Source organism: Marmota monax, unplaced genomic scaffold (genome assembly GCF_021218885.2).
Source record: "Marmota monax isolate L192 unplaced genomic scaffold, Marmota_monax_Labrador192_F-V1.1 WCK01_AAM20220418_F8-fsc00101, whole genome shotgun sequence".
In the NCBI taxonomy this organism is placed as follows: Eukaryota; Metazoa; Chordata; class Mammalia; order Rodentia; family Sciuridae; genus Marmota; species Marmota monax.
Window position 1 is genome coordinate 386,671 of NW_026692786.1, and position 22,473 is coordinate 409,143.

The 22,473-nt window shown below is 45.4% G+C and overlaps 1 protein-coding gene across 1 annotated transcript in view; it reads right to left on the bottom strand.

The window, feature by feature from the left end:
• The window catches only part of Wdr62 (WD repeat domain 62), a 39,182-nt gene that overhangs the window by 5,756 nt on the left and 10,953 nt on the right, over positions 1-22,473 (bottom strand). The window contains exons 6-21 of the mRNA XM_046447974.2: positions 22,137-22,274; positions 21,592-21,774; positions 19,726-19,886; positions 17,951-18,140; positions 15,250-15,387; positions 13,596-13,774; positions 11,558-11,649; positions 9,393-9,518; positions 5,380-5,447; positions 5,181-5,302; positions 4,348-4,423; positions 4,034-4,145; positions 3,883-3,946; positions 3,097-3,225; positions 1,773-1,906; positions 1,582-1,634 (exon numbers count right to left, since the gene is read on the bottom strand). Of these exons, the coding sequence (XP_046303930.1) occupies positions 1,582-1,634; positions 1,773-1,906; positions 3,097-3,225; positions 3,883-3,946; positions 4,034-4,145; positions 4,348-4,423; positions 5,181-5,302; positions 5,380-5,447; positions 9,393-9,518; positions 11,558-11,649; positions 13,596-13,774; positions 15,250-15,387; positions 17,951-18,140; positions 19,726-19,886; positions 21,592-21,774; positions 22,137-22,274 (1,965 nt within the window). The remainder of the gene's footprint in view (positions 1-1,581; positions 1,635-1,772; positions 1,907-3,096; positions 3,226-3,882; positions 3,947-4,033; positions 4,146-4,347; positions 4,424-5,180; positions 5,303-5,379; positions 5,448-9,392; positions 9,519-11,557; positions 11,650-13,595; positions 13,775-15,249; positions 15,388-17,950; positions 18,141-19,725; positions 19,887-21,591; positions 21,775-22,136; positions 22,275-22,473) is intronic.

Consider the following 22,473-nt stretch of genomic DNA (forward strand, 5'->3'; position numbering starts at 1 on the left):
GAGAGCCATGGACACTGCATGGACCTCACCCAGTCTCTTGGCTTTAAATACTTTTCAGAAACAACTTCCAGAAACATATCTCCAGCCTTTCTCTTAAGGCAGCTGCTCTACATCTCTGCGTGGATGTATAGTAGACATTCCTGAGTTAACCTGTTGAAAACTCCACTCCTGATCTCCCCAAACCTGTTCCTCCTAAAACCTTCCCTGCCTTTGTTATTCTTTCCAGTTGTTCAGGCCCTAAATCTTGGCCTCATCCTTTCTTCCTCTCCCTCAGTCTGTCCCTTATGCTCCACATTGTGTGTCATCTGCAGATTCTGGTAGCTCTTCCATCCATACATCCAAAATATGGCTACCTCTCCTTACTCCCACCCTAGTTCTACTTAACACTGCTTCCTGACAAAACCACTATTGGAGACAGTGGAGGGTGCTGTTTGAGAACACAGGGTGTGAAGCTGGCCTGCACAGGGCCAACCTCACATCTCCTAATGCCTAGCAGTGTGACACCTGGCTAATTACTTATACCTTTCTGGGCTTCATTTTCTCTCTCATGGAGCTTATCTTATAAGCTTATCTTATCCTTATAAGCCCCTACCTCAGTGAGGATCCAATGAGAAAATATATATAAAAGGCTTAAAACAGGGCTGGGGCTGGGGCTCAGTGGTAGAGCACTTGCCTAGCACATGTGAGGCACTGGGTCTGATCCTCAGCACCATATTAAAAAAAAAAAAAAAAAGGTATTGTGTCCACATACAACTAAAAAAGTACTTAAAAAAAAGAGGCTTAAAACAGAGAAAGCATGCTATGAATATTTGTTGAATGTCATTCTAACTGTAATATGTGTTCACAAGAAGCTGGCTGGGGGCTGAGTGAGCATGGCTAGGTGCCCTGACCTGGTCTGCAGAAAAGGATGCTCTCTGAGGAGCTGGCATTTATGCCTAGACCTGAGGTATGACATGTTCCTGAAATACTCCCCAACCTAGATGTTAGGATTCTGCTGTTGGCTTCTAACCTACAAGCCCCCAGCCTAGTCAACATTCATTCCATCTTGTTGTTGTTGTTCATTCCATCTTTTTTTAGTACTAGGTATTGAATCCACATGCACTCGACCCACAGAGCCACATCCCCAGCCCTATTTTGTATTTCATGTAGAGACAGGGTCTCACTGAGTTGCTTAGCACCTTGCTGTTACTGAGGCTGGCTTTGAACTCACGATCCTCCTGCCTCAGCCTCCGGAGCTGCTGGGATTATAGGCATGTGCCACCATGACTGACCTTATTTTCCTTCTTAATATCTTTTTCTCCATAGCACTTATTAGCTCTCAACATACTACATCATTTACTTATTTAATGTGGTTACTGTCCCTCTCCCACACTAGCAAGTGAGACTGAGAAGGGTGAGCTTTTTATGTGTCTCGATCACTGCTTATCTCCAACAGCTAGTATAATGCCAGAGCTGAAACTGGAAGGACAATGAGGTTCTCCAAGCAAAGGAAAGACCTGGGAAGGGTTTCTAGAAGGAAGAGGAAGATGGGGAGGCCCCTCCTTGCAGCCCCTAGGCATTCGACTCTCCCAGAAGACTCACCAGCCGCTTGGCCCAGAGTGGCAGCTTGCCATTGGTTAGTAGGCACTGAGGATCTGGAAGGACATATGGAATCCATGAAAAGAGAACAAACAGCTCAAGTGACAAGTATGGTAGTGGGCCAGACCCCCCAGCAATGATTCCCTATGCTGACAATTCAAAATAGGCCCCTGCAGACAGGCCCTTTCCCCAACCTGGATCCAAGCTCTCTTTGGATGGTGTTTTCAGCAGCTCCTCTGGTTCACACTCCTCTTCCATCTCATCTTCTGTTTGCTCTCCAGGGCTTAAGGACAGAATCTCACTGGGCATGGATGCATATGTCTCCTGCCTAAAGCCAGGAAGAAGGATGAAAGGAGAGAAATATAAGCAAATGAGGTGAAGTGGGAGGACTTGCCTAGACCCGGGCCCTGTACTAAGCTCCACAGGGACATAGTTTTGGCTTCCAGCCAAGATGGTGCCAAGAGGTGTTGAACTTGACACATCCTCTCCACTAGAAACATACAATAAATGAGATATGACAAAGGTTGGGTTTGATGACAAGACTCTTAAGAACACAGCAGTGGGACACACAAAGCAGACAATGAGGCCAAAGTCTTTGCCACTGGGTTCCCTTCAGGTGGAAGCAATGAAGCTTTGCCAATTCTGAGCATGGGAGGCTCAATCATGCTGGACAAGGTGGGCCCCGGAGCTCCACGGTGGGATGTGAGCCTCAAAACCAAGAGCCAAAGGAAGCTGCCCACTCCCTTGATGCCTAAGTCTGTGACACTCCAGTGCCACCTCAGGACCTGTGGCCCATGTCAAAGCTTGGTCCCCATGGGGCCTTGGGAGTCCACGTGGAGGTAATGGCAAATCATCCAGGAGGAGAAGCACAGATAGAGATAGATCCAGAGGTACCAGAGAGGAAAACCAAAAAATCTTCCTGCTTAAAATAATTATCCCACCATTGGGCTGCAGATGTCTCAGGGACAGAGTGACTGCCTCACTTACACATTGCCCTGGGTTTGATCCCCAGTGCCCTACACAAAAAAGAAAAAACAAAAAACAAATCAAAAAACCCTCCCACCCCAAACAAAAAATTAGAGCCTGAGTTTGCTCTAAATAAAGTTGGTTTGTAGCATAAAGATTTCAAAGAAATATGTTTGAGGGACTCAAAGAAGTAAGTGAAGAAGTGAAGAAATGTTAGTTTTTTTTTTTTTTTTAGAGTAAGAGGACACTCAGCTCCGCTGTACTCTCCCCTGATTACCCGCTCCCCATCACTGCGGGGTCAGGGACCCTCTGGTTTCCCCAGACCCTTGGGGCTCCTCCATCACAGTATCACAATGCTCAGAGGATTGCCAAGCACATTGATTCTGTGCTTCAAAACTCTTCTCATATGTGTTTAGAACTTTGTTTTCAACGTTTGTCTCCTTGATCAGGCTGTGAATGTGCTAGGGCAGGGCCTAGGGCTGTTTGGGCCCTGGTCATGTCCCCACATCGCTCCTCCAGGGATCCCTGGGGACTGGATGAGGCTGCCAGGACCTGGGGTGGCTGCCCCACTTCCTGTCCTTGGGTTGCTGTTGCCGCTGCTGCTCCTGGTGGTTGATCTCCAGCAAGTGCTGCTTCATGCAGGTGGTAATCTCTGGGCCCAGGTGCCAGATGAATACACAGCTGCACAAGCAAAGGAGAGATGTGGAAGAAGGACTAGATGAACATGGGAGCCACTGCCACATCTGATCCCAAAGCCACCCAGGTCACCAGAGTTAAGACCCCATTCCCCAAAGGCTCTGGATTGTTGGATCTACACTCTGGTCTGGGTCTAGGACATCCCAGCAAATCGGTGCCTTCTCTGGGGGCCTCAAGACCTGAGGAAAGGGGCTCCGGGGAAGAAATGTGATAAATTTAAGGGTGTGACAAAAGGGACTTCCTTGGGCACCAACCACATACTACAAAATTTACATATAGAATCCCAGTCAATTCTTTTTTTTTTTGGGGGGGGGGGTACCAGGGATTGAACTCAGGGGGCACTCGGCCACTGAGCCACATCCCCAGCCCTAATTTCAAGGCAGAAGTATCATCTCTTACAGAAGAGCAAAGCAAGGCTCAGAATGGAGAAATGACCAGGTTATAAGAAAATAAGTGACAGATCTAGAGTTTGAACTCAGGGCTGGGTGTGAAAACCAAGATGTACATTGTTTTCCAAGATGGGAGTGAGTTGGAAAGCTTAGAAATGCTCTTTGTGAAGAGGCTGTGAACACAGTGCTGCTGGTCCCACCCTCTCCCCCATCAGAGAGGTATAGCTAGGGATGGCCTCCAGGGCAGTCCCACCTGTCTCCAGATACTGTGATCAAATGACGACAGTCATATGTAAACTTCATGCCGGTAACAATTTCTGCAAGCAAAAAGAGAAGCCACCCATGTGTCTGAGTCATGGCTGTGGGTGGCAAGGGAGGTGGGCCAGGCAGTGAGGCACACTCACCTGAATGGCCAAACATCTTGGCAATGCACTCTCCTGAGTAAAAGTCTATCACTGAGATGCTTCTGTCAGAACAGCTCGTGGCCAGGAAGGTGCCTGAAGGGTCCACGTGGACCTGCCAGGAAAAGTCCTCTCATGTCATTCAGGCTGCCTGCTTCATCCCTCTGTGAGGCCTGGGCGAAACATCCCAGACCCCGCTGACTGACAACCCACCCTGCGTGGACTCTTGGCACAGGGCATCATCACAAGGCAGCAGACAGGGGCCTTGGTGGGGGTGGAGGTGTGTGGCTTCCATCCCAGAGGCCCCCACTACTTACCTTCAGCAGAGATCCTTCATCGCCCTGAGAGCCCTTGTAGCACTTCTTCTGCTTCCCATTCACTGTGTTGTAGATCCTGGGGAGTGGGACATAATGTGGGGACATAAGGAGGGCCATGCCCTCATGCCAGTCCCATTTCCCCTCTGGTTCCTACTGCCTTCCTTTCCCCTGGCAGCTTCTTACTGCTTCCTGCCCCCTGTCTGCTGCCTGAGCTGAAACCCTGCCTCAATCTGAGATTGTGGAGGCAATCTGCTGTTAGTGTCCATGGGCCCTCCATACAGAAAGCTTGGCCCTCAATCTGAATAAGGAGATGGAGGACACATCTTCCCCAGCTCAGTTCTTATGTTCCCTTCCTCTAGGAAGCTCTGCTTGATCTCAGGTGGAGTTGGGTATCTCCCTCAGGCCCCCCAATCCCCCTGGGCTCCCTTTGTCTTACTCCTAGCCATTCTGCACTGTTACTGCCTAATGATATGACTGTGTCCTCCAAGTGGATTGTGAGCTCTATGAAGAAGGGCCACAGCTATGATCCCAGCACTATCTAGCCCAGGAAGGGCTAAGGAAGGTGGGTGACTGAGTTTATGATCTCTCAGTCAGTCCACACAGGCTCCCAGGAGAGTCTAAAAGAAGCCCTCTGTGGACCTACTGACTAAGCCTAGAAAAGCCTGGCTTCTAAAAAACACCTGCTGGGTTCCTTCCCCTCCCAGCTTCTTAGGGGCCAGGTAGGGAGGAAAGCAGGCAGCTAAGGAAAAGACAGAACCCAGTGAGGTCCCTTACAGGTCTGTTCAGAAACCAGCCCAGGTCAGGACAACAAAGGGTGCAGGGAAGCTTCTCACCTCACATTGCGGTCCTGGCAGGCCACAGCCACATACTTCTGTGTGATGTCAATGTCCATGTCATACAAGGTGGTTTTCTCTGCTACATGGTGGGTACGGACAAAGTGTAGTCCATCTGAGGACTGGCAGATCAGGAAAGACCTTCAGTGGACACTCCCAACAAGCTCCCCCCTACCCCAAAGAGTTCACCCCACCCTACCCTCTTAGCACTGCGAAAATAGATGCTCTTGTCTGCCCCACAGCTGATCATCTGTATGTCTCTGTTGCCTGGGAGAGGAGAAGACAGAGGGTTAGCAAGGGCTGGGCCACGTGGTAAAGGAGAGACTAGCTAGACAACTCTACAGCAAGGGCAATCAAGCAACTCTGGATCAAGGTAGGCTCCCTGGAGGTGAGGTGGGTGCTGAGCCTAGATGAAACTCTGTAAGACATGAGCTTTGTACATGAGGGGGCACAGAGGAAGCTATGGGCAAGGTAGGTCACTGCAGAGCAAAGGCATACAGGGAAACAGACCAGGGACTCAGAAGTGATACCATCTCCAATACAGAATCTATCCTGTTTGATTCTATTCTTTGTGGTACTGAAGATTGAACCCAGGGGTGCTTTACCACCAAGCTACACCCCCAGCCTATTTTTTGAAATAGGGTCTTGCTAAGTTGCTGAGGCTGCCCTTGAACTTGTGATCCTCATGCTTGAGTCTCCCAAGTTGCTGGGATTAAGGTGTGCACCACCACACCTAGCTCCCAATGTGTGATTCTGGTGAGTGACTGCAACAGCAGAATGGAGGTGAGAATGTATAACGGACAAGTGGAAGACAGGCCAGGAGGCTGGTGCCATCAAGATAAACAGGAGCAGTGTGCAGCAGCACACGCTTGTAATCCCAGCTACTGGGGAGCTCAGGTAGAGGACTGCAAGTTCAAGCTTTCTCAAAATAAAACAAAAAAGGGCTTGAGATGTAGTTCAGTGGTAGAGCACCTGCCTAGCACATGTGAGGCCTTGGGTTCAATTCCCAGCACCTGAGGAGGAAAAAAAACAAACAAACAATCAGAACACCCACACTAACCTTAGGCTAGGCCTTATATATTTGTTTGATCGACCTGAATGAACACTCAGCATCCACTCCACTGTACAAAGAATGGGGCTCAGAGACACAAAGTCCTTGTCCCAAGGTGCATTGACAACTAGGGCAGGACCAGGACTGAACACAGGCATTCTCTGGTGCTGGAGTCAAGGCTGTTTGTGCTGTGCTTGGAACCCAGGCTTCCCCTTTGTGCCTTGGCTTCAATGGGCCTAATAACAGTTCCTCTCCTATAGAGCTATGTGAAGGCTTTGTAACAGGGCTGCCATGTGGTAAGCCTAATAAAGGTTCCTGTTTTTAGTATTCTCATGTCTTTATAGAATAGAAGCCGTGGTAAGGTTGAGAACAAATAAAAACTACTTGGAGATCAGAATAGTCTCTGGCTATAAACAATGGTTGCAATCTGTACCAGCTCAGACCTGTGGACGATGAACTTGAATGGGGATTTCTCAGTATTATGCTGTAAACTACATACATTTGTTCACTTGTTTAGACATATTTCACAGAAGACAGTGAAAAGGCTAAGCCTTCAGCAGGACAGCTTCCTACAGGTTTTCAGTAGCCAGGGCCCAGTTTATACTATTGATCAAGATTTTGAGCACTGTCCCCAGGGGAACCAGAGCAGCCAAAGCAGGGCACTCAGGAGCCTAGTTTAGGGTCTGCATCCTTTTAGATTAGCCAGGGATTCTAGTGAAGGGCCATGACCTTCATTAAATGGCCTTAAGGACTGACTCCTGGCTACCCCCTTAGCCAGTTAGTAATTCTCCTGGATCTAGACCATTATTTATTAAGCTAGATCAATATAATAGCTAGACAAAGCTATTATATTTACTGATTTATTCTAACTACCTATATCCTATAGAATAGGATGGTTCAAATGTTTTCTAAAGATGTCTAAAAAAAAGGGGCTGGGATTTGTGGCTGGGTGATAGAGCTCTCGCCTAGCATGTGCGAGGCCCCGAGGTCGAACCTCAGCACCACATAAATAAAATAAAGATATTGTGTCCAACTACAACTAAAAATTAAAAAAAAAAAAAAGATGTCTAAAAACTTTCATCTGACCTTTTGTTAAGCCTTTGTCAAAATCTATCAAACACTTTTAACTTATCTGCCCAGCTCCTCTACCCCTCAGCTAGAGAGGTAGGACAGGAAGTGGAGAAGACCAAAGGACATCAATACTTTCTCATTCACAAGATTATATGTGATAATCTTCATAGTCAGGAAGGTAAAGTCAGTTAATGTATTCTCTCCATGAATAGATTCCTCTTGGATACAGATTTTCATGTTCTTTTTTCCTCCAGTACTGGTGACGGAGGGCCTTGCGCATGCTAGTCAAGTGTTTCATCACTGAGCTACACCCTCAGTGCCCTTGAATATAGTTTTAACATGTTCTTGGGTTTTATCAATTAAACCCTACAGGGCCTGCTTCTTGTTCCCTGGGAATACTTTAGGGACAGGGATCTCCATACTGAATCTCTCCAGTCCTGTGAGAGTCCCTTTGATTTCCTGTTGAGTGTGGGCTTTGGCGAACAGTCTTAGGCAAAATCCTAGGCTCTGTACTTTCTGGCTATGTGGCTATCTCTATAAAATTCATGAAGAAGAGGATAAATGCTGGGAGGAGTCAATGTCTATCCAGTTCACAGAATGCAAAAATCACTGCCTAGCACAGAAGTCACCTCTAGCAATCCTTAATATTATCTGTTTTTCTGCCAAAGTTACAAGTGCCCATTCTGCCCTCTTGTGGATTAGCACTCTGATTTTCTTTTGGGTACCAGCATTCTCCTAATGCTGATCCTCTGGGATCAGAGGGTAGAAGCAGGTGGGGACAGGGGCCACAGGAGACAGACCTGGACCAAGAGAACAAGCCCTGACACCAATAATTGCTTCTGGGAAGGCAGTTGCTTCAAGTCAGGACAAGGAAATTCAGCCCACAATTTCTGCCAAAATTGAGAGGAAGAGGGGAAATCTCTTCCTGGGGTACAACAGCAACCAGCAAAGGCATAGCAGAGAGACAAGACAGACCTGAAGGTGAGAAGAGAGATGACTGAACAAGACGTTGAAATGTTCAACATGACACAGAAGTAAAGAGCACACAACACGGGGTAACAATGGTCAGGTCATATGAACACAAAAGTCCATATATGGCGGGGAGTGTGCAGCTTGTCTGTAACTCAGGGATATAAGCTGCAGACCAGTTTCACAGCATACAGGGGCTGGAAAGAGCTTTTTAAATTTTAGGATTTGAAAAAGTTCCCTTTTTATTCTACTTTGAGGATCTATATAATGCTTTTGTATTTCGTATCTATTGTGACATAAAACCAAAGTGAAAACATAATTTTTTTTGAAGAGTCAGAAAAAGAAAATATTCTTTTCTTTCTTTTTTTTTTGAGACAGGGTCTGTGTTGTCCAGTATCGTCTTAAACTCCTGGGTTCAAAAGATCCTTCTGGAGGTCAGGGGTGGTGGTGCATGCCTATAATCCCAGTGACTTGTGAGGCTGAGACAGGAAGATCAAAAGTTCAAGGCCAGCCTCAGCAACTTAGCAAGACCCTCAGAAACTTAGTGAGACCCTGTCTCAAAATAAAAAATAAAAAGCAGCCTGTAATTCCAGTGGCTTGGGAGGCTGAGACAGGAAGCTCATGAGTTCAAAGCCAGCCTCAGCAACGGTGAGGCGCTGAGCAACTCAGTGAGACCCTGTCTCTAAATAAAAAAATACAAAATAGAGCTGGGGATGTAGCTTAGTGGTTAAGTTCAATCCCCAGTACCAAAAAAAATAAAAAATAAATAAAAAGCACTGCAGATGTAGCTAATTGGTAAAGCATAATTGGGTTTACTCCCTAGTATCAAAAACAAAACAAAACAAAACAAAACAAACCCTCCTGACTTAGCCTCCATAGTAACTGGGACTATCACCATGTACCACCACACCTGGACCAATTCATTTTGTAAATATAATCTGTGGGTATTAATTTTCATAAACAAACAAACAAAAACCTAAAAAATTCAGTCTTTGGATCCAGCTGTGCCCTGAATGCAAAGCTTGTCTCTCCTTCTCTGTTTAAGCTAGACAGAGTTCTTGCTGTTACTTGCACAGGGACCCATCTAATCAGGCACAGGAAGCAGGAAGGATGGGGCTCACCAGTAAACTTAATGGCTGTGATTGAGGAAGAATGGTCGTCCAGGGTCTGCTCCAGGTTGTAGTTTTTCTCCACATTCAGCACATGGATCAGTCGGTCTCGACTGGCAGAGGCCAGCAAGGTCAGCCCTGTGGGTAGAAGATGAACCTGGGTTCCCTAAGGCTTACTGGATGCCTTGGCCTTCCAGAAGGGTAGTGTGACTGGATTGTCTAGTCTTTGGAGAAGGGTTTATTAACCCAGAGATGGAGCCAACTTTCCCCAAAGCCAGAAAGGGCCATGCCCTCCGCACTGGGTAGTCTTTCTCTAGAGCACCCAAGCTTTTACTATCAGTTCGGGGAGTACCATGGATGCTCCCCCCCCCCCCCCAATGTCCACAGTAGCCATTCTGACAGAGCCCAGAACCACCCCCACCAAGTCCAGCTCCTTGGCATCCATGTGAAGACCTGGCACCCTTTCAGCCTCATCAGAAAATACCGCCCTCCCTGACACATTCTGGACTCTGGCTCCCTAGGACTGTAGATGTAGCTAATTGGTAAAGCATAATTAGGTTTAATCCCTAGTACCAAAAACAAAACAAAACAAAAAAAGTGCTCATTAGGGCACTATTGACTGTCTGCTGCCATACTCCTTCTGCCTTCCCTACTGGACCTCCTCAGATAGTGCCTACCTGTCACATAGTGTGGCTCAGGCCTAACAAAGATGCTATAAAGGACAATATTGGAACAACTGGCAAAATTCTAATACAACCTCAGGAGGGGAGCTCAGAAAAGGTGTAAGAGTCAATAGAGATGTCAAGAAAAATTGGTGGACAGAGGGTGTGGATTATGGAAGAATGAGAAAAGATGGTGGGAAAGATTAACAAGTAACATAAAAGGACACAACCATACCTACGCAGAATTCCTACCAAAAATGTATCATCTGAATCAAGTCATGGGGAAAACAGACAAACTAAACTTGTGGGAAATTCTACAAAATGACAGGCCTGTACTCTGCAGAAAGCTGAGATCAAAAAGACATGTTCCAAAATAAAGGCAATAAAAAATCTGAGACATTAAAATGTGAACCTGGATTAGAAAAACAAGGGGTGCTATAAAGGACAATATTAGAACTGGCAAAATATGAATAAGGACCACAGACAATGACAGCACAGTATCAAAGTGAAATCCCAGATTTGATAAGTGCACTGCAGTTATGTATATGGATGTCCTCCTTCCTAAGAAATGTCTCAGCATCTGAGGGTGTGGGAGCATTATGCCTGCAACTTATTCTCAAATAGTCCATCAAAAGTGAATGATAGGGGCTGTGGCTATAGCTCAGCAGCACAGTGCCTGCCTAGAATTTGTGAGGCACTGGGTTCTAACCTCAGCACCATATAAAAAAAATAAATTAAATAAAGGCTTTCTAGCCATTTACAACTACAAAAAAAAATTTCTTAAAAAAAGTAGTGTAATAAGAATCGTAATGCATTCCACTGTCATATTAAAAAAAAAAAAGTGAATGATAGGCTGCGGTTGTAGCTCAGTGGTAAAACACTTGCTTAGCATGTCTGAGGCACTGGGTTCAATCCTCAGCACCACATAAAAATAAATAAAATAAAGGTATAAAAAAAGAGAATGATACCTATATATCTTATCATCTTACTTTATGCATAAATGTGTGTATATGTAAACACATGTATATATGAGAACTACATACATGTATATTCACAAGGAAGAAATGGAGAAAGGGAAAGCAGAGGAAGTTATATGATTGGTGAGAGGGTTAGACTAAATTTAAAAGAAAAACACACGAATCTGGGTGAAGGGTATGTGTATAATTATTATAATATTCTTGCAATTTTTTTATGTGGGATTCAAGCTTTTTCAAAATAATGCCCAATAATCACTCTATCTTCTCCAGTAGAGGATGAGTTCATTCAGACTCTCACTCACTCATCTCTCCAGCTTGGGCATTGTTGGGGATGTTGGGACAACAGAAGCAGGTTGAGCTAAGCCCTGCAGGTGTCTTGCTTTGTGGAAACCCAGCCACCCTGGTCCCAGGCTCTAGCAACCTGGGCCCTTACTAATCATAGGATTCCCAGCTGTCAGCCACAGTCCCACCAGATATCAATTACCCATTCCTGTTAGGGAGCTGCCCCTCTTTCTCCCACTAGCTGCTGTGAGCTCACCTGTCTCAGGCTTGGAGTACTCCAGGCACAGCACCTCAGCATCGTGGGCCTCCACTTTGACCAGCTCATCCATGAAGTGCAGCTCGTGGATCCTGGAAGACATAGACTGACCATGTACCCTGCCTGGAGCCCCTACCTCCAACCCCAGGTGCTCTGCCACTGCTGGAAAAGGTCAGAGCAGCCAAGCAGGCAACGTTGGAGTCCCCTTTCATGCCAACTAGTATAACGATGCCCAACATAATCTCATCAAGAACCCAGCCATTGTAAAGGGAGCAGCATTGAGCCATTGAAACTTTGGCAGGCACCAGTCCCTTGTGATGCATGGGTCAAAATATACCCCCAGGGATCAAAGACAGTCCTCAGGGGGATAGGCATTTGTGCAGGACAGCATTAGAGGTGATCTCTGATGGGACTTGGGGACATAATCAAGACTTTCATTCTTTTGCTGAGGCTGGTCTCAAACTCACGATTCTTTTGCCTCAGCCTCCTGAGTTACTGGGATTACAGGCATGTATCACAATGCCCAGACTCATTCTCATTCTTTTTTTTTTTTTTTGGTACTGGGGATTGAACTTAGGGGCACTGGGCCACTGAGCCACATCCCAGCCCTATTTTGTATTTTTTTTTAATATATTTTTTTTAGTTGTAGATGGACATAATACCTTTCTTTTATTTATTTATTTTTATGTGGTGCTGAGGATAAAATCCAGAGCCTCACACATGCTAGGCAAGCGCTCCACCACTGAGCCCCAGCCCCAGCCCCCCTATTTTGTATTTTATTTGGAGACAGAGTCTCACTGAGTTGCTTAACACCTCGCTTTTTGCTGAGGCTGGCTTTGAACTCATGATCCTCATGCCTCAGCCTCCTGAGTTGCTGGGATTATAGGCGTGCGCCACTGTGCCTGGCTCTAGACTCATTTTAAATTTTTTTTGTAGTTACAGATGGACAGAATGCCTTTATTTTATTTATTTATTTTTATGTGGTGCTGAGGATCGAACCCAGTACCTCATGCAAGTGCTCTACCACTGAGCCACAGCCACAGCCACAGCCCTAGACTCATTTTAAATCAAGACATTTTTCATTTTCTCCAAGTGGAATCAGTCAACAGGTCATTCTGGCTCTTCCACTGTCATTCTGTGTGATTTTAGCCTAGCCACTTGACCTCTCTGGTTTCAATTCACTCATTTGAAAAACAGCTAAAAGAGTACTTACATGGTGGGGCAGGGGATGGGGGGGTTCAGTGAGAGGATTAAGCAAGTTGAGACACACAGTGCTCAGGCCAGTACCTGGTACAGGACAACAGTGCTGGTCCTGTGTTGGCTCTTATTACTGTTCTGCCATTCATAGCAGAGCCACATTCCTTCCTCACACAGTGCATGATATCACAACAGTTACCAGTGTTTAAAAATCACAGAATTTAACAGAAAAAATTTTCACTTTCCACTCTTGTTGGTGAGAAGACAGGACAACTTGTAGCCTGCCCTCCAGGTGCTTCATGGTAGCTACCTCTATGGGGCACAAGCTCTCCAGTTCTCCCAAGTCTCTTTCATCCCCCAGTAATTCAAACACCCAGATGGTCACAACTGTCCTTTGTCATTTTAAACCTGGTCCCTGTAACAGGGCTCATGTTCTGCCAGCATCTATTAAAATACTTCGGCAGGTGGGTAAACAGGCTGAGCCCTCACATGCCCCACCCTCTTAGTTCCTCTCTCAGGGCCACCAGCAGCCCCCTGACATTTCATCATTGTGCCACTTGGCTGGTGAAAGTGTCACTTTGCCCTAGAGTCACATGAATTTGCCTATCACTGTGCAGACAAAGTGCATGGCTCACTGCTGAGGTCCTGGTAGTTGTCTTGATCTCCATCCTTCTGGAAGCCCCCTCCCAGCTTAAGTTCTCAGGAGTGGCTGATTACTACTCACAGTCCCTCATTTCCAATGGGCAGCTGGAGATGCCAAGATCAGGGCTCCTCCCTACTGCCCTGAGAACCCAAGCTGGAGCTGGGAGGTGCACACCAGAGACTGCCAAGGCCCACTTGCCTCAGATTTCCACTTCGGTCGCCTGAAGCCAAGTGCTGGCCATCAGGACTGACCTGCATGACTCGCACCCCAGCTTTCACATCCATGGGTGTCCCATTTTCGCTGCCCCGGTCTGGGAAGTGTGATGTGTCCTGCAGGTGCTGGATGTCATTCTCCACGTATACTACCTTCAGCAGGGTCTGCAGGAAGGAGAGGGCTGAGGTTAGTGCTATAAGGAGCATAGAAGCACCTCTGGAATTGTAGGTCTCCCCAGAGCCCAGTTATTCCTTCCTCATTAGGACTACAGGTTTTGAGCTGAGTGCTTCACCACTCAGAATAATAACTGTTTTCCAGTTTCCCTTGCTGCTAAATGAGGCCATGTGAATGAATACATTTTGGGCAAAGAGATAAAAAGCAAGTGAGAACTCTTCTGCTGCCTTTCTTCTATCTTGCTTGCCTGGAACTCAGACATGATGGCTGAAGCTCCAGCAATTATACTGGATCATGAGGATGAGAGCCACTCCTTCAAATGACAGAATAGAGAAGTGGAAGACTTGAGTCTCTATAGGCATCTTAGAGCTACCAACACAGCAGAGTTACTTCCAGTCTCCTTTTATGAGTCAGACAATCAAACTTTTTTCTTGAGTTTTTCTATTGTTTATGGCCAAATGTAATGTGTCCATCACAGGTGGGCAGCAGTAAAGGAGCATCTGCAACATGCAACCTGCATTAAGGGCCTTTTTGTTTCAGTCGTACTGACCTCTTTCAGGTTTTCCAAATTTTTTCCTACCTTGGGGCCTTTGCATGGGTTATTCCTGAGGTATGGAACTCTCTTCTCTTCTTTCTGCTTCTCCTAATCCCCCATATTACAGTTCAACTATCCCTTCTAGAGGAAGCTGCTCTTGATGGCCCAGATGAGAAAATTCCCATGATACTGCTAAATACCCTACTAGTACCCTACGTTTTCTTTCATGGTGCTTATCATACTTGTGATTATACATGATTTGTACAGTTATCATTGATTCACTGTCTGCCTCTCCTACCTAGAATTGTGGGTGCCACAAGGCAAAAGAAGGGTCTGTCTTAGTCATTACTGTGTCTCCAGCATGTAGTCAAGTCCCTGGCATATACCTTAATAAGTATCGCAGAATAAATGAATGCATGATTTAAGGTCCAGCTCCCCAGAAAAGCTCCCTCATTGGCCTAGCAATACTAATAAAAATATCTTCAGAAAATGATTTTTCTCCAGTTTCTGTCAAAGTTCTCTCCAGGATCCACCAGAGCCCCCACTTGAACCCTCCCAGTGTGGAGGTCAATTAGAGAGGGAAAGCCCTTGCCTGGTTTGGCCCAACAGGGAGTTTTGACTCAAGATTCAGGGAGTAATTTCATTTCTGTTAAGTGTGCCAAGCTGCCTGGATTGGCCATGTTCAAAAAAACCTGGCAAGCAGGAGCTGGGGTGGGACAGAGAAAATCAGAGAGGACAGACCATACCACCACAGAAGAGAGAGAGAAAAAGGAGGAACGGACAGAGATTGACTTGCTTTTGTTCCTGGTTCTTGCCCCTAGTAAAACCTAACATTTAGGTTCCTTCTATAAGACTCCTTCTAGCTCCTGTACCTGGCTTAAAGTGGGTCTTCGTTCCTCCTAAAAGACAAATCATGATGGAGCTACTCACATTGCTGAAGATGTTTTTCTGCCAGTGAGAGTCAGGATTGCCATCCATGTTCCAGAAGCGGATGGTGTTGTCTGAGGAACAAGTTAGAAAAGATCCCGATGGCAAACAAGCTCTCTGATCTTCAAATTCAGGATACACCTAGAGTTCCCAGAGAACAAGGCAAAAATTCATGATGACCATCTTGATGATAGTATGATGATATACTGTTACATTTTGGTGAAAAGAAAAAAAAAAGCTGAAGACAAACAGGCAGAGTGCAATACCTTCTATGGTAAAAACAAGCAAGAAGAAAGGACATAACATGCTCCCATGTATCATCCACGTACCACCTTCAGTCCATGTCTTAAAACATCCCTATGAGCCGGGTACAGTGGTGCACACCTATAATCTCAGTGACACACCTGTAATCCCAGTGATTTGGAAGGCTGAGGTAGGAGGATCGCAAGTTTGAGGCCAGCCTCAGCAACTTAGCGAGATCCTGTCTCAAAATAAAAAAAATATCAAGGTCTGGGGATGTAGCTCAGTATAAGGTATCCCTGGGTTCAATCTCCAGTATCAACAACATCAGCAACTACAAAAACAAACAAACTAACAAAACAAAACAAAACAACTACTCCCTCCAAACCCTCTAATTCTTATAAAGAAATTTCCAAGGAAATGGGCGGCTCAGTCAAAAATCATTAAGCACCAAAAGAAACAAGGTCTCATGAGCAAGAAGCAGCAAAAATATCAGAGTCTAGCAAATATGTCCAATACTGGGAATTTTCAGATAAAATATAAAACCACTAGGTTCAATATACTTAAAGAAATAAATAAGGGCTAGGGGTGTAGCTCAGTGGTACAGCACTTGCCTAGCATGCACAAAGCCCTGGGTTTGATCCCCAGTACCAAAGAAAGAAAGAACGAACAAACATTGACATGATTAAAAGTATGAGTAGTCAAGCTAGGCACAGACAGTGCTGCACACCTATAATCCCAGCTACTCAGGAGGCTAATGCAGGAGGATCACAAGTTCAAGGCCAGACCAGGCAACTTAGTGAGATCTCCTCTCAAAAAAAATGTGAAAAGCCAACCAGAAATTATAAAATCATTGAAGTATGGCTAAAAAGGAACAAAACTATTTCTAGAAATGAAAAATAAAACATACATTTTTCTTTTTTGGTGCTGGGGCTCAAATGCAGGGCCTACCACTGAGCTGGGCCCCTCACTCAAAAAGTAAAAGGTCTTAAAATACCAAATATAAGACATAGGTGAAAGAAAATTAAGTGAATTGCAAGATAGAGCTAAAGATGATTTAGAAGGAAGCTCAAAGAGACAGAGACAACATGTAATTTCAAAATACGGAAGAATTAGGTTCTGAGAATATGATGATAGCAGCAGCATAGATTTCCAGTCTCCCACAATTCCCACATAAGAAAAAGCATTCTCTCTCATGCAGACACTAAAGAGAGGAAAAAAAAAAAAAAAAAAAGGAATAAAAAAGGTGGATGTTTTGAAAACAGAAGGAAGACCAGTAGAGTAGAAAGAGGAACCAAGGAGGAGGAGGGGGGAGGAGGCAAAGGAGAAGAACTGGGGAATAAAATGGACCAAATTATACCAGGTGCATATACCACAATACATCCCAAATTCTATATATAACTATAATGCATCAATTAAAAAGTAAATAAATAAATAGAAGGAATAAGAGTACCTACCAAAAGAGTAGGGGAATGGGGTCACAGGGAAGGAGGAGGGTAGTACTTGGGACTGAAGTGGAGAAAACTGTTATCTGTATTTATGACATTTATGGGAGGATCAAAATGAACCAACCTGACTATTATGTATAACTGTAATACACTAAAAAAAAAGAAAAAGAGAAACCAAGTTAAACTAAAACAAAAACAAACAAACAAAAAGCACACACATGCACCATACCCACAAAAGCAGGCAGAGTCAAAGGGCTAAATAATGCCTATTCAAAAGGACAAAGTTTTCGTTTTTGGTACCAGGGATAGAACCCAGTGGCGCCCCAGTGGTGTTTAACTACTGAGCCACATCCCCAGCTTTTTTTTTTTTTTTAATACCTTTATTTTATTTATTTATTTTTATGTGGTGCTGAGGATCGAACCCAAGGCCCCGCACATGCTAGGTGAGTGCTCTACCACTGGGCCACAACCCCAGTCCCTCCCCAGCCCTTTTTATCTTTTATTTAGAGACAGGGTCGCCCTAAGTTGCTTAGGGCCTCACTAAATTGCTGAGGCTGGCTTTGAACTTGCAATCCTCCTGCCTCAGCCTCCTAAGCCACTGGAATTACAGGTGTGCGCTATCACACCTGGCAACAAAGTTTTTTCTTATAATCCGGAACTTGGCTGCTGAAAATAAATTTCTGTCAGGTGGGGTGGAGCATAATATATATTATGCCTATAATGTCAGTGACTCTGGGGGCTGAGGCAAGAGGATTGCAAGTTTGAGACCAGCAATTTAGAGAGACCCTGTTTCAAAATAAAAAAAATAAAAAGGGTTGGGGATGTGGCTCAGTGGTAAAGCACCTCTAGGTTAAATCCTGGTATTGGGGGAGAAAAAAAGAGATTTTGGCATGAGGGTCAATGACTATCTTTTGAAGAAATGGTTGAATGGGTTCTCTAAACTCTATGGAAGTTTCTACTCCTTGAGTTCCCAAATGAGAGTTGAGTAGGGGTAGAGACAGGAAGAGTGGGCTCACCTCCACATCCCAGACATAGGAGCTGTGGAAGAGTTCTGACCACATCTTGCCCACTTTATTGATGTCCTTGATATCCCAGACGTAGATGCTATGGTCTCTATACACACAGGACAGCCACTGGTGGATGGGGTCGAAGGTCAGCGCCACCGTATCTGGGTAGACTGCTTCCGCCTTCCTGCAGAAGAGGAAGCTAACAAGGCCACATGGATCATCAATTACCATTATGTCACAGTTGAGAAGTGACAGTTATCTCTGGAACACAGAAGCCACCGCCTACCTGGCAATGCCATCCCTCAAGTATTTTGGCCTTGTATCTCTCCTATTCTAACTTTACGTCTCCCTCTTCCCTCTTCCTTTGCTTCTCTTTGGCTTCTCATAGAGGTTACAAACTGCAACGGGCCCCTGAGAAAATTTTGAGTTTTTGATTCCTATTGACACTTTTTGCCCTTTGTTCATTCTACTCTACCCAAACTCCCATTCTCTTTTCTTTGGAGCATGGAAGGAAAATGAACTTGCACTTCAGGACACCTTTCTTCACTCCTAGGTCTCACCAATACATGATTCAAATACCTCTGTGAGGGGGCTGGGGAGCTGTCCCTTGGTTTGGGGCTTCCTTACAAAGGCTAGTTTACTGAGCACTTACTGTATGCTAGGATGGAAAGTTTATGTGCCCTGAATTCTCACAACCATTACGAGAGGCAGGTACTCTGTTTTACAGACGAAGAAACAGGCATAGGGCGGTGTACTGACCTGCCTAAGGCCCAGAGCACACAACAGAAGGTGGCAGAGGCTACTTCAACATGGCATGGCCTGTGGGTTGCTACCCACCCTTTCTTTCCTTCAAGACACCCAGTTAGCACTTCCAGGCTCTTTCTTAGAAAAGGAACCCAAGAGTTAGGGCTAGAAATCCACAAAGAGGTAGCCCCAGGCACCCAGCACTCCCTGGTTGGGCATTGCCCACCCCTACTCCATAGATCAGACTTGCAGCCAAGGGATCTAACATGTAAGACCTGCTCATGTAACTCTAGTGGCTGCCCCCTGACCTCAAATAGACTCCTCCCACTGGCCTCTCCCAGTGCTCAACCTCATCTCTTACCACCCTGTCCCAGCATACTAGGCTCCAGTCACACAGCCCCTCCCTATTCCTGCAACAAACCATGCCAGTGTGTTGTCCCCTTTAGTCCTTTACATTTGGGACCCTGCTCTCCACACAGCTGGCTCCTCCTCACCAGACACCCAATTGACACAGCTCTCCCCCTCCAGGGCACTCTCCTTCCCATGTCCTGCTCTCTTTCATCAGAGCATTGTAATTATGTGACATGATCTTGTCTGAGTACTTCTTTATCAAGAGCTCCCTCACCACATTATAGGCTTCGTGGTGGCAGAGATTTTGCTGTCTTATTTTCCTGCTTCCAGCCTAAGGATGGCAATTAATAAATGCTATTTATTAAATGACTGCTTAATAAATGTTAGCAACATGGAGGAACATATTCCCTTATATTCATGCCTGCCCTGGGTTTTTCTTTTTTGTAGCACTTAACTACTACCTAAAGTTATTTTGTTTACTCCTTCCCCAACCCAGCTTCCTTTCTCTCCTTGGAGCTTGTCTCCAGAGGCAGAACTTTTCTGCTTTATTCATGGCAGTAATGCCCAGGACTAAGAGTAATAACTAGTATTTGCAGGATGGACACCTGGGCAGACAGATCCAGAAGCACGGATGGATGCCTGCAACAGGATCTGAGTGGGTCCCTCCGTCTCCCCCTGCTGAACAGTACCTGGGCTCCAGGCCCTGTGCCACATCCACCCCAAGGCAGTGTGGCTTGGGCAGGTTGGTGAGGTAGTGAAGGCTGTGGGCTTGGAAAATGCGGACTATCCCATCTGTGCAGCCGCAGAAGATGAGATCCTCACTGACACAGAGGCAAGAAGACATGGAGACCTTTGAGGACAGAGCGGGTGGACCTAATTAGATCTAGTGCATTATGTATTCTGACCCAGGAACTCAGGGACTGACAAAGCAGTCATGGGCCTCGGGAGAAGACTTATAATTCCTTGGATCTAAGAACCTATTTGGGCACATTTTAAGATTTTTGAAATCAGGATACAGTATACAGTCACTACTGAAGGAAATGTGCCAGCAGATGGACAGAGGCACAAATTGGGACAGAGCTGTCATTGCTGTCTATAGAGGAACTTAGCTGTGGAAAGTATCTCTTCAGCAGACTACAACTTCAGATAGGCCACCTGCAGTAACCAGGTTAAAATTTAGGCTTAAGTCTTTTTTTTTTTTTTTTTTTAAATAAAACAACATCACAAGAACCCACAGCTTAGGCTTAAATCTTATTCCCAATTACTTAAAAACATTTTCATAAAGATTAATACTCCAAAGGAGTCCAGAAAAAACTTAGTCTATAGGAAGGACTGTCTATCCTACCAGGACATGTAGATAAGAAGGGGCAGCAAGCGCCAGCCAGACTTCTAGATACAGGTTAAAGAAGCTTTTCCATATCAAGAGGAACTTCACAAGTCTTTTAGTGCTCAAGCACTAAACTCTATTGGCCAGAAGATTTTGACCTAGTTGGGAGTAGTGGCAATGTCTGTAATCCCAGCATCTTGGGAGGCTGAAGCAAGAGGATTGCAAGTTTGAGGCCAACCTCAGCAACTTGCAAGGCCCCAAGGAACTTAGCGAGACCCTGTTTCAAAATAAAAGATAAAAAGATCTGGGGATGTAGCTCAGTGGTTAAGGTCAATTCCCAGTAATGAAACAAAAACAAAAACCAACCAACTAACCAAACAAAAAAACCCAGATGATTTTTGGCTTGAAATCTGCTTATGTTTTAGCAAGGACTGAAATGGGGAAAACAAAAACAAAATCCAAAATGCTGTTGTGTTACCTAGGACAGATAAAGCCTGTAATTCTTTACATTCCATTAATCCTAAACTAGAGGCGAGTCACAAGAGCAGGCTAGGAGGAGCGGAAACTGAGTTGTTCCTTCAAACAGCCAAATAGGCAACCAAGGTTGGGGTGGGAAGATAGCTTGGACTCAAACCTTCAGATACTTAAGAAATTCTGCAATTTATTGAGTAATTGTTGTTTAGTTTAAGATTTTATGTATTTTGTATAGTCTTTTTTGATTGAAAAATAATTAAGTTGGGCTGGGGCTATAGCGCAGTGGTGAAGTGCTTGCCTTGCAAGTGTGAGGCACTGGGTTTGATCCTCAGCACCACATACAAATAAATAAATAAAGGTATTGTGTCCATATACAACTAAAAAAAAATAATAATAATTAAATCAATAGCATTTTAGATTTTTTAATAAATTTGATTTTTAAAAAAACTTGAGCCAAGAGTGTTCGGTAAAGAAGAGAAACGGGAAACAGATATAACAGTGATGGGAAAACAACTGTGACCTTGACCCCATTTCAGGCAAGTCCTTTACACATATTATCTTCCCTACCAATTGTGAAGGAGGCAGCAGAATTCCTATTTAACACATAAGGAAGCTGGGGCTTAGAGAGGGGAAGCCACACATTCTGAACTTAGGTGGTCAGTCACCAGCAGGGATGATGCTAAGCACCCCTGGAGACACACTGTATGGGAAAAGAACAATTTCCCCACTGCTGGCAGAGAGGGCTTGGGGGTACCTTCAGGTTGATCCATTTCTCCAGCACCCTCTTCTCGTTGAACTGGCAGAGGAGGCCCGAGTAGGACACACAGAAGGTATTGCCTGCCATCTGGCCCCGACCGCAGGCCACACCACAGAAGATGTTGTTGTGAAGCTCACCCAAGATGCCTGAACGTCCCACCAAGGGCACTGTGCCTGTCACCTGGAGGCAGAGCAGAGCACAGTGAGGTGCTGTGTATATGTTCTACCCCCTGACAGGGCCATAATGCGTCCCTTATCTATACAGTTAAACAGGAGGACTCTAAGAAACTCCTTAAAGTGGAGAAGAAAAGAAAAACAGAACCACACTTCTGGGTAGAAGGGTAGAAAAGTATTGGTCCAAGAACGAGATGTGGCCTCAGAGTCGTGGGGTCTCTGAAGGACCTGCCAGTCAGCACCTGGAACCCTGAGAGGATTGACGACCTGAGACCACTGCCCGCCAAATCTCAGATAGAAATCAGAGCCTCATGCTGCTGATGGTGACTCTGCTAGGGCCTGGCTAAGGTGGCAAAGACAGAAACTCACCTTTGCTTCAGTAGAGACTTCCAAGAACCAGAATCTCACATGTCGGTTCCCCACAGTGACAAAATAACTGCTGTCCTCAGAGAAGGAGAGGGCAATGACCCTGCATGATACCTTGTTGGAGGCCACTACAATGTCTTTCTGGGAAAAAAACAACAACAACAAAACAGTGCAGGGAGAAGTTTGTGACAGCACCCACCCCATGGGATTCTTTGTGCCTTGGCCCTCAGCCCTGGGTCTCCCTGCTCTGTTTTCCTTGGACCCTGAAATGAGGTGCTCTCTAAGGAAATCTATGTGTGACTCTTGTCATTTCTAGTAACTAAGGGAAGAGACTGAGACT